The sequence below is a fragment of the Pygoscelis adeliae genome, unplaced genomic scaffold (assembly GCF_000699105.1).
Source record: "Pygoscelis adeliae isolate BGI_AS28 unplaced genomic scaffold, ASM69910v1 Scaffold155, whole genome shotgun sequence".
NCBI lineage: Eukaryota > Metazoa > Chordata > Aves > Sphenisciformes > Spheniscidae > Pygoscelis > Pygoscelis adeliae.
The window spans coordinates 6154233-6166297 of NW_008824932.1; the positions used below are offsets into that span (position 1 = coordinate 6154233).

At 36.8% G+C, this 12065-nt stretch overlaps 1 protein-coding gene across 1 annotated transcript in view; it reads left to right on the top strand.

Annotated features, from left to right (window-relative positions):
• The first annotated feature begins 327 nt into the window (after positions 1-327).
• The window catches only part of RASA2 (RAS p21 protein activator 2), a 50423-nt gene continuing 38685 nt past the window's right edge, over positions 328-12065 (top strand). The window contains exons 1-3 of the mRNA XM_009325123.1: positions 328-370; positions 5910-6015; positions 11312-11415. Coding sequence (XP_009323398.1) covers positions 328-370; positions 5910-6015; positions 11312-11415 — 253 coding nt within the window. The remainder of the gene's footprint in view (positions 371-5909; positions 6016-11311; positions 11416-12065) is intronic.

Consider the following 12065-nt stretch of genomic DNA (forward strand, 5'->3'; position numbering starts at 1 on the left):
GTAGCGTGTGTGCGGGTGAGAGGCAGGCAGAGAGAGAGAGGCCGGTGACTTTATTTTGGTGGTTAGGAAGTGCTGACTAAAAATACCTATACGTTCAGTAAAGTGGGAGACCGAAGGATGAGCTGAGGAGGAGGGGCCGGGGAGGAAAACAGATAGCGTGGTGCGGCTCGGGAGGACTTCAAAGCGAGTAGGAGAAACAGGATGTGCCGCGGCTTCCTGAAGGGGTATCAAAATACATTCATACAGCTCAGATGCAACCCCTTTATTTCCTTTCTCACGCCGTCGATCGCCTTTTTTGAGAATGAAGCGAAACGAGTTGAATTGGGCATGGCGCTGGGGTTGAGAACCGGTTGTGAAAACCTTTCGAAGGGTTAGGTTTGGTGGAGGAATGGAGTCGTGTTTACTTAAATACCGTCATGATGTATGAACTTGAATATGTCTTCAGTAAATAGACGGCTAGGTTGTGAAAGTAGGAGACTGCGTGAAGTGTAGCTGGAGGTACTCTCGCTCCAGTGCTAGTGATGGAGGGTGGTTGCCTGTTGAGTAGACAAGGCTGAACACACGCTTACTGAGATCTTAGGTTGTTAGCTATTATCATGTCATATTAGCAACAATACACGTCAGCTTGCCTTTCAAAAAGACTACTGTTCGTTTTGGGGCTAAGGCATTAATTACTGAAGCTGACTTATTTATTGGCACCATTCTGCTTCTTAACTTGTTTCATAAGGTTTTGTCAACGCTGGACAACACAACATTCAAGGAGTTTTACATTTCGTGATGGTTGAACCTGATAAAAGTTTTTCCATTAAGTATTCCATTAAAAAACCAAAGTGTCTCGAGACTTGTGTTGGAACTAGTTTCACTGTCCTGTTTATGGGTTCTGGATTGAGCCTGCAGTTGTATCGTAACTTCGAATGTTCGGTTACCTGGCAAAAGTAATGGTAAACCGAGGACTATGACCTGCTTCCTAGGGAATGCATAAAAAGTTGGTTGCCAGAGATGGACCTGTAAGAACTGTAGGAGCCCGTTTGGAAAGTGAGTGGAAGTAATAGCTGCAATAAAAGACGTGTCTTGAAACAGTGTGAAAATCACTTTGTAAACCTACTTGTTTCTTCTAACAAAACAAAAACACTGTTTAAAAAAAGATAGGGGTTAAAGATGCTGTGGAAGCTTGCGAACCCTCAAATCCCTAGATGCTCGTTTAGCTTCTTCGCACAGCACATACTGTTTTATTTTCACTTCTTGCTAGTATCTTACTAGTGTGTTTTTTAGGGGAAAACCCTCTGAATGAACAATAATAAACAAATGTAATAATGTAATCCCCCTTGATCTGGAGGGATTAGCAGTAGCAGACCTCACTTTGGAAAGTGTTCATAGTCTGTAAGAATTCCTTGTAACATGTTTCTTAGCAGTGGAATACATTTTGGTGCCTAAGCTTTGTTGGCATTTAAACTACGATGAGACTTGACACTGACTCACTTTGTATGCGTTGCGTGAGAGAGCGTGGTAGTTTTAATGAGGTAGTGTCAGTTCTGTGTAATTCTGCATGTATAGAAAACACCATCTGCAGTAAGGTCTTATTTATACTGTTGTTTTACAATACACAAATAGATGGTAAAATCTAAAGTTGGTGATGTTACACAAATCATCACAACAGACTTAGAATTGAGGCGTGTACTTAAAGGTGGCTAAAGTAGCTACTGCATACCTAGCAGTGAAAAAACAGAGTAGGAACACGTTTGCCACCCCTCGTACTCTCTCTGTTCTGTGGGATACCAGTGTTTGCAGCCAGTCTCCTGCCTCCGGTTTTCAAGTAAGAGGCAAGACGAACTGGTCCTACCAGTTTAAGACCCCATGATATTTTTTGAAAATGTGATATTACATTTTAGCAGGTTTCCATCAGAAATCCGCTGAACGTCTGTCTTTATGATGACTCTTTTGTATTGGTGGCTCTATTTTACGTGTCAGAGTAATGGCAAAAGCACTTTACAAAGGTATGTGGATATCATGTAGTTTTAGGCATATGTCATAGTGTAGTGTTTTAAGCTTTTATAATTAGCTTCTGTTTTCATTTTATGACATACAGTAGTAGCTTTTTAGGTGGTAAGTGATTTTAGTTACTTTGATTTTTGGTGTGTTTACTGAAACCTGTCTTAGTGGAGCACTTGGAAAATGGCTCTGTCGTCTCCCTGAGCTCATTTGACAAAATTCAGGACATGTTCTTTTTCAAACTTCTTGCACTGAGTTGTTAACACTGCATGGTCATCTCGGATTATGCTGCACTCCTGGAGTAGATTTAATTGTTGCTGTGTAATATGTTTAGTCCTGTGAAGCTAATACTTTGGAGTTTGTGCGCATAGACGTCTTCTGAATGTCTTTGTTCTGGGTCCCTGTCAGAGGATGTACATTAATTGCGCACTTTCACTCGACAGAGGATATTGTGAATAGCATTTATCTATCCCACCTCCTGCTTTGGCTTAGTTTCTGATGCACTGTTAACAGTGAACAAGCTTTAACTTGGTGTTTTCATGTAGTGTCTACATCTAACAGATGATGTGCAGGCAAGGGAGTCTGACAGAACCGTTGAATTTGGTAGGTTGCTCCATTGCTGTTAGTAATACCGGAGTTATTAGTAACTCATAACAGTAAAGTAATGTGGAGAGTTTGAATGTATTAAATGGTGTACACCTGAACTCTTATTGCTCTAACACTTGAGGTTTTATTAGCGTTGCAGCTTTTCCCTTTTGTTTAGGTTTGATCTAATCTTATTTTGAAGTGAGGTTTTACTAGGTATTTAGATAGAGAACCTAAACAATATTTTCTAAATATTTTAAAATCCAAACCAATATGCATAATTGGCCAAAGTGTGGGTTGTTTTTTGGTTTTTTTTTAAAATTACTTTTTTGTTTTCTGTTTTCCCAAAATAGCTGAGTGGCAGTAAAATTAGTTAGTTTAAAAATCAGGTAACTAATAGCAATTGTGAACTTCTATCTCTTCAAAATAAAAAGGTTGATGTTTATTTTAATTATGCATTTCATGGTTTCCCTATTGAATTAGGCTACTAAAATGTGTCATGTGAAAATAATTTCTGCTTTAAGTTAGTCCAGTGACCGAAACTGGTGAATTGATACGGTCAATACAAAATAAGTAAGTCTGTTATTGCTGCAGTTTCATCACTTGCACGTTTCACCATTTGAGCTGCAAGTTTAAGTATCACACTATATAGTTTTAAATGAGAGCTGCTGTGAAGAGGCTTGAAATATAGTTCTACAGTTAGATCTAAAATTGGTTTAATTTCTCTCTTTTCCCCAAAACAACTTTATTTGGTGTTTCTGACTAACCATTCATACTACCTACACTTTCTAAACAAACCCTTGGAAAACACTGGTGTACATTTCCTCAATACACTTCTCTCACTTCTTACCTTTTCTCCTTCCTTTGAACAGTGAAACATATGTGGTCTTCAGAATTCCATACTTGATGAATGCACTGAAAATCTAAACATTCAAGCAGATATCTGGTGGTGTTCATACTTGATTTTTATGCAACCATTATAGCTTTAGGTTTTTGAGGAAAAAAGTAAGACAGTGCAATCAATCAGAGACTTGTGACTTTTTTTTTTTAAAGAAAATAAGCTTCTTGGAAGAGTTGGACCACTATATGGCTGAAAAGTCTCCCACAATCACAGATATTAAGAGGTGTTTGGGAAGATGTGAAATCTCATGCTCTGTACTTCACCTGACCAGTGCTCTGAGGTTATAGTTATGTAGAAATACTTAATTTTTACTCTTTTAAGAAAATATGAAGCTATAATGATTGTAATTTCCTTTCAAAGTCCACTGTACAGTGCCTTTACAGTGCCAATTAAGTGATGTTATATCCTAAATATTTTCTGTGAAAATAGGATGGTGAAGCTACAGAGCTAACTAAAAAATAAATTCTTATTGGGAACAACTGACGCATACAGTTCATGCTTATTAATTACAAACTGCAGTATCAGAAGGTCTCTGGGGATTACTAGCCTATTTAATGAAATTTTTTTTGTATTTTCTTTCATATGTTTTATTAAAATAGCTTTTTTTAAGGCAATGTTCAATCATTGATGCTTTTCTTGGTGGTTCTGCAATGTCTCACTTAAGAGTAATTTTGAGTTTAGTTTCTTTTTGGAGTCTAATGGCATTAAAAACCGGTTCTGTTCACGTCTCTCAATCTGTCAACATGAAGTGTGGTGTTTAAAAATAATATGTATACTTCCTCCTCTCCCACACCCAAGTTGATGAAAAGCTCATTGATGCTTCTGAGAGCGCAAGTTTTAACTGTGGAAGTTACTTAAACGTCTCTTCATGCTTTCCATCAGCGTACATATCCCTGACTTGGAAAACATCATGCATGAAGTTCAGTCTCTGTTCCTGTTCAACTGTCATGTTCTCTGCTCAGATACAGTTGTGGTAGCCTTTCCAATGCCAGGCATGACTTAACTTTCAAGACTGTAGTAATCTATTTAACAAAAAAAAAAAGGGGGAGGGGGGAAGAGGGAGAAAACAAAATTGTGATTTTACATCTTATCAGCATAGACAATGAAGCTTACTCCACCATGCTTCATATCTGCAGTTTTTTTTAAGAAGAAACATGTATGACACTTCAAATCTAGTTTCAAGCTGTGGTCTTTGAAAGTGGAGGTGATATGTTGTTCAGACATGATAAGTAATTAAAACTCAATACGTTGATGTAGTTTTCATCCTATTACTTTTTAATACATTATTATAAAGTTTAGATAATGTTGATACCGCGTTTCATTGGGAGAGGTATTTCCAGTAGCAGGTAAGGATGAACGCTACTGTAAAAGGTCCTGGTTAAGACCTAACGCAGAGTACAATTCTGGTTGCCTGTATTTAAGACAACAATTCAAGTGGAACAGGGACGGAGAGTGGCTACTCGCCGATTAGGAGCCTCTCATGTGAGAGAGTACCAGAAAAGCTTGTCTTGTTTCTCTTAGCAGAATAAAAGGTGAAAAGGGTCTGTTTGCTGTCTTCAAAGACATTCAGAGGGGAAGGAAACATCCGGGGGGAAATAACTGTTTAAGCTAAAGGACAGTGTTGCTGTAAATAAATGTAGATGTCTGTGGCATTCAGATTTTGGAAGAGCTTTCCAATTTGAGCATTGGGAACTGGTTTTAGCTCTAACTACTTAGAAGTAACCATTTCCAAAAAGGGCTGACTGATGTCCAGCGTGTGCTACTGCCGTGGCCTAGGCTCAATACCCAGCAAATCTTTGTATTCCTCTCTCGTTAGAAACTTCCTTTTCTACTTGTTCTTATCCATGTTGCATTTAGTCAGTAGGTGACTTTCCCCCTTCTACTAGACCGGACAGTTAGGAAAAAATAAAGAGTACTCGTAGCTGAACCTTTGAAAATATATCAGTCAACTTAAAATCAGCTGTTCATTGTGGAAAGTGAAATAAAGATTTGATGCGTAAGTTCTTATTAATCAGCTTCCTTTAGCCAAAATATCTGGGGAGAAAATACCTAGTGAACAATAGCTCAGCCAGATCATGTCTTGGTCTTATGACCTAATGCCGTATCACCTCAGGCTGCAGGCTTCTTGGATTTAGCAAGCTACCCAGGGTCAAGCCCGAGATGAGACCTCTGAAGGGAAAGTGCAGGTGCTGCAGGAAGTGGTGTTCATGAGTCAGTGTGCTTTCCTCTTCCTGTCGACTCTCATTCCACGTGAAGCTGGATGTAGCAATTTCTGTACGCTGTTGGATCTTACGAATTGAAAATGAATATGGAAATGCATGCTGTCTGAATGGAAAAGTAAATTTTGGACACCCATTAAAACTGTAAAATTCTTGTGCCTAATATTTTGTAGGTTTTTCCCCCTCAATATTTACAGTAATTTTTTTATTTACAGATGACGCCAAACACTTAGTACCCAACAAAATGAGAGACTTTTTCTGTACCATAAACTTGGACCAAGAAGAAGTTTTTCGTACACAGGTAGTTGAAAAATCTTTAAGGTAAGCTTAATTTTTAAATGGAGATGATAAGCAAGGCTGCCTCAGTTCAGAACAAAAACAAGATATGCATCAATGTGCATGTGCTTTTGCTTGTACCTCTTTAAAATGAGAGCTGACTTGTGGCGACTACTCAGAAATGTTACAGCAATGTGTAAATCGTGAGAATAGTTGAAAAAAGACAAAATTGAGGCTTGTGAGTAATACGGTGCTTTGAAAATGAAGCATGCTAAAACATATTTCATTATTACTTTATTTTGTTCCATTGGGCAGCATAACATTCTTTTTCTTGCCAGGTTGTTTTCAAGGGAAAGAAATCCTCTTGTTACTTGCTCTCCATGTCATTTCCTACTTCTGACATGCAGTCGGTCTGTATTGGTGGAATTCTGCTTTTAGCGTCTGTCTTGTAAAACCTGTTTCTAGAATGAAGGAACCGGAACTTTTCCCTGTGTAAGAGTTTTGTGTGCTGTGGGATGTCCTCCTGAGCAGGCCTCGTTCGCTCCTGAAATTCTCAGTTTGGGAACTATAACCAGTGCTCACACAGAATGGCTTGCTTTGCATCCCTGAGCAGCGCTTAGCTGTAGCTTCTGTTACTGTCTTAGAGCCTTAAAAACAATCAAACAAAAAAGTCATGATAACATAGCTGCAGTAGTGTAGGTGCTTTTATGTCTCAAAACTCTTAAGTTCACTGATGACCCATACTGAAGCATCGTTGCAGCTGCATTGTTAAGAATATCTGAGTGATAGTTTCAGTTATCTGGAGGAGACATTAAACCTTCCTCTCAAAACCCAGAAAGCCTGTTCAAATTCTTGAAAGTTTTCCTAATTCTTGTTGTTTCCCGTGGTTTTATTGTTAGGGTTTGTTCTTTGAGCTCTCTCTCTAGATGTTTCTGGGTGAGGAACAGCATACTGCTCATATGGCAAATTTAAATAGGGAATTTTACTTTTTCGAAACATTGTTTTAAAAGCCTCCTTATGCTTGTGCATGAAAAGCAAACACCACATACATGCAGTCGTGAACAGATATTTTGCTCATGCTCCTGATCTGTAACTGCTGTAGTCAGATCCAGAAATTTTTCAGAATTTAACTGGCTGCAATTGAGATTGATTACCAAAACAAACTCAATTGAGTAATCCTTCAGAGAAGAATGTTAAGGAGACTGTATTGATAAAGGAGAAACTTAAAATTTCCCTTTCAGATAGACAGTAGTTTGATGGGTAAAAGGGAACCCGGCGTATCTTTTAAAAAGAAAGACTTTGCTGTCCAATTTTTGACATGTTAATAATTGAAATCCTAAAAGTTACTATTATGCTTAGAAACAAGACCCATTACATTTAATGTTTATGCAGACATTTTTATTATATTCCATTTAAGAGTTATTAAATTTATATACTTTAATCACCTGATAATGAGAAGTATTAATTGCATAGTAAAACATTTGATAAATCGCCTTAGATCCATCAAAATTTTTTTTAAATAGTACTGAAGTTTTAACTGAAACTTGATTAAATGAAAACAATGCCATTAGTACTTTACCGAGGAAAGGAAGAAAAATCTCACTACAACAAAACAACAATTTTGGGGGGCATGTGTGCCTCCACTGATTACATAGGGAACTCCTTCATCCTCTGAATTATAGCTGCGTTAAGTTAGATTGACAGCATGAGTAGGGTTCCATACAAACTGATGAAATGTAATAAAATAAGTCATCCTCCATTAGCAGCGACCAGAGTTGGATGCTTAACACTTGATGACTAGTGTGTATGCAGTTATGAAGGCTGACACTTGTTCCAGAAACTTAATTATACCATCTTGTTGCTTATTACCGTGTTAAACTAGAATACCGTACTAACCTAGAGGTACTGGAAGGGAAGATGAAAGCTCTGATCTCTTATTAGTCTTTGTAAATTGCTTTTCAGTAAGGTATAGTACAGTATAATTTTAGTCATAGATACAACTTTGAATTTAATTGTTTTGTTTTATATTATTTGCTTGCTTTTTCTTACGCACATAATTCACAGTCTGTTTTTGTCACTGTATTCTGGGTTGTGAATTTGTACTAGCTGTAATCTAAATTATATTCTATGACTATCCGCTAGTTAAACATCTGTAGAAGTAATTATCACTAGAATTAAAATTATCTTTGACTACAGTGATTGAGAACTAATGAAATGTATTTTTAAAATGTGCAAATAGGTTTGGGCTTCCACCAGCACTGGGACGTTGTTAGAGGGCAGATGTGAAGCAAATGACTTTTCAAAGTTAGAAAAACATGAATTAATAGTGAAGTGAAAGAAGGATGTTTTGACTCAAGAAATATTCCCTGACACGGTGTGGGATTTCTGTGGGTTCTGAAGAAAGAAATTTTTTTTTTCCCCTTGGAAAGTTTAAAGAACATCCATGAGCCTCCTCAAATATCTACAGTCAAATATGAGGAATTGGGGAGGGGTTGTGGTATGTGTGTGTTGCATTTTTTTATTTAAACTAAATTCAGTTTCTTTTTTTCAAACTGAACTTTGTGTGAATGCAAGGCTATAGCAAAAAGTAATTTTCTTGTTGATATAACTGTTGCTTTTGTCAAATGGCAGGTCTAGGGGCATTGGTCAGTTTCCATCGTAGAACTGCCAGTTTAATGTAACAAGGAAGGGAAGAGCAAAGGAGTATGTCACATATTTAAATTTAATCTCCTGTATTACTGTAATCCAGTTCTTCCTGTATGACAGTTTGGTCTTCCTTTGAGTTAGCACTATCTTCTAATTTTGTATCCGTCACAGTCTTTAAAGTTCTTGCATCAAAGTCACAAATGAAAGTACTAAACTAAGGACTGAATCCCTGAGGAACAGGTTGAGTAAGTTCTCCATTTTAATTATTCCTCATTGGTATAACCTATTGTACCCCTGCAGCCAGTTCTGCATCCACCTAAGAATTTCTTTACTAATCCTTTTTATTCTCCATCTTAAATTTTCTCTCTGTGCCTCATGGTTTGCTAAAGAATAATCAACAACTGATTCATAAGGCAGTGGTGTTAATCTAGGTAAGGAAAAATGTATCAACGTGAATAAACCAATGCATTACCAATAATTACCAATAATAAACCAATGCATTTATGCTCATACTGTTGACCTGCTCCTTCTTGCCAAATCTGAGACTTCACGTAATGTTGAGGTCAAAATAATGATTGTTAGTGGCTGATCATTCTTGGGGGGGCGGGTATAGTTGTGAAGTTTGCTCTCTTTAGCCATAGGATATGGCTGTTAAATAGGTTTTTGGAAGTCTCTGCTAATAGTCCCCATCCCAGACTGATTATCTGATTATAACTAGATGCATCGAGTTACATAGATCCAGCAAGAATAGGGACGTAACACTTCGTGATACGTAGTTGTTGACGTACATTGTGGTCTAGTGTTCCTCTTAGGATGTCTGCCTGAAGCTGAGTTAGTAGCAGAGTTTCCCTTGATACCAGTGCCAGCTAGTTCACCCGCTGTTTACTCTTTCCGCCGTAATATCTCTTTGTTTGTACTGGTGCAACTATTATTTGTGTAGCTATTAGGGGAGCTGTATCACGGAATTGACCTAAGTTTAAAATAAGCCTTTGTTTCATCTTTTTTGTTCCGAGTTACTGTGTCAATACAACTAAAAGGAGCAGCGAAGGTAATAAGGAAATTGAGGCTGCTTAGGGCTGCTAAAGGTAATGCTCATGAATTTATACCTTTAGTGGTGGTGCTGACAAGAAGAACTCAGCGCTCAAAATCAAAGACGAATTTGTTGGCTTTGAAATTAAAAAAAAAAAGGAAAAAAAAAAGGTGGGGAGCTGAAAAACCACAAGAAAATTTTTAAACTGAGAATTCTTAAATTATTTCTCAGTGTAGTGCAAAGGTTAATACTGACTTGTCTGCTTTGAAGCCTATGGTAAAAAGTCTCTGAACAAAAGGAACATTTTCACTTGTGAAATTCCTCATAATGAATTCCTGCAGTTAATGCTCTTGTTTCTAAAAATCAATTCTAGAAATTTGGAATACTAGATTTTTCACCTGTGTTCTTTCCCACTTTTTAAATTAGTTATCAGCTCTTCTCTTATTTTTAACTTATTTAATGAACCATTGGTCCTTAAGCATTTGGTGGTTTTTCTGTAATTATTTTGGAGGGAAGAGAGTAGGGATGATACCCTATTCTTCCTGGTATCCTTTTGGGTAGGTAGTAACATGAATTGATTGTTCTAAACATAAGCGTATTTGTATTAGTTGAATAAAGTATTGTAACAATACAGTGTCAGAAAGGTACTTTACTGGGAAACAAAAAAAAACCCCTTTGTCTCTGGGTTTGGTATAACTGTCGTCACAGTACTTTTTTGTAGAAAGAAAGCAGAGGCTAAAATTAGTTTCACGAAGCTGAACACATTTCCCCAGTGATGTTAATACATTGTAACTGAAAATATTTTAAGTCTTTAAGAATCCAGTAGTTCCAAAATAGCAGGTTTTTTTTTGTGGATGCACTTGATTTTCAGAATTCACAACTTGCAGTGACACAAATAACATTGTGGTTTTGTTCAGTCTGTTGAAATACAACTATCTGACTACTGGCTATGATTGCATCAATAAGTATTCCTTAAGTTCAATGGAAGTGTAAATTCCTTGAGTGAAGATATCAACACATTGCGTGAAATATGTCTAACATAGAGGAACCCAGAGTCTTTTTACATAGAGGGCTGTGCAAATGGCAGTTAAGTAGGGTGAACTGTAAACATTATATTGGACTTCATTAGATGGAGAAATGTGACCATTTCAGCGTGCGGGAGAACATGTGCTTTTGAGATTAACATTTCTCTTTTTCACTGTTCTGTTTCATAGTTGCTTATCAAATTTGACATGGAAGTTAGAGCTAGACAAATGTCAGTTAGTGAAGTAATTAATAAATTGTGTTTTAATGTAACTTAATTCCATACTGAATGAAAAAAGAGAAACATAAAACTTGTGAGTGTCTCAGGAAGTCATTTGGGGAGGGCTGAGAACCAACTAGAATAATTTTAAGACAGGAAAAATAGGATTGAAATTGCAGAGGAGACAACATTTTCTGTGTGCGCTTTGAACATATGTAAGGCATTCTCATGAAGTTTTAACTTGCAGTGTTATTGTATGTTCTCGTAATGAAATGGTTGTGGATGGCTTTGATGATAGATAAGTATAGTGCTAAAAGCCAAGGTCTGGGACTGCATTAAAAATGTAGCATTTTAATGTTTGTCTTCTGTATAAAGTAAGTGAAGTGTTTTTTTCTATTTTAACTTTCAGTCTTTCTTTTCAGCCCTTATTTTGGGGAAGAGTTTTACTTTGAGATTCCAAGAACATTCCAGTGGTTGTCCTTCTACATTTATGATAAAAGTGTTTTACAAAAAGACCTGCGTATAGGTAGGTTCTGGGATACTGTCTACATCTTGCATAACATTTGGTTATTTTCAGTATCATTATCTGTAAGATTAAGGATACAATTATTAAAGTGATGCATTTTTCAAAACACAGTGTATAGTGCATTTAAACTAAATGCTCCTTTGAAGTTTGAAAAGCAGGATTTTGTTTCCTTGCTTTATTCTATTATACTAAAATATGTTTATTTTTTAGGCTCATAGGAGATTTTGTAGTCTTATAATTATAGTCTCGATACTTTTTTTTAAATTCTATTTGTTTTTTCTCTGCTTCTGTTTCACTGGAATATTTGAATAATTGTTACTACTTGTAGGTCTTTAAAGAATGAATTGTGGAATTATTCCACAATGATTGCAATTATTGTGGAATAATTCTTAAAACTATTTATAGATAACTTTTTTCTCTGTCAGCGCAACCAGTAACTTAGTGACTTACAAAGCATTTTACAGCAACTTATGTACCTTAGGTGAAAAATTACAGGAGGTAGATTCCCCCCCGCCCCGCCCCACATAATGGCTATATTGCAGCTGCTGTTTGGATATAGTTGCTGTAAAGCTCTGACAGTCTGCTGTGGAAGAAGCCTTCACATTACTTGAATTGAGGAAGGAAATAATTTGCACCAGGATGCCAGATAA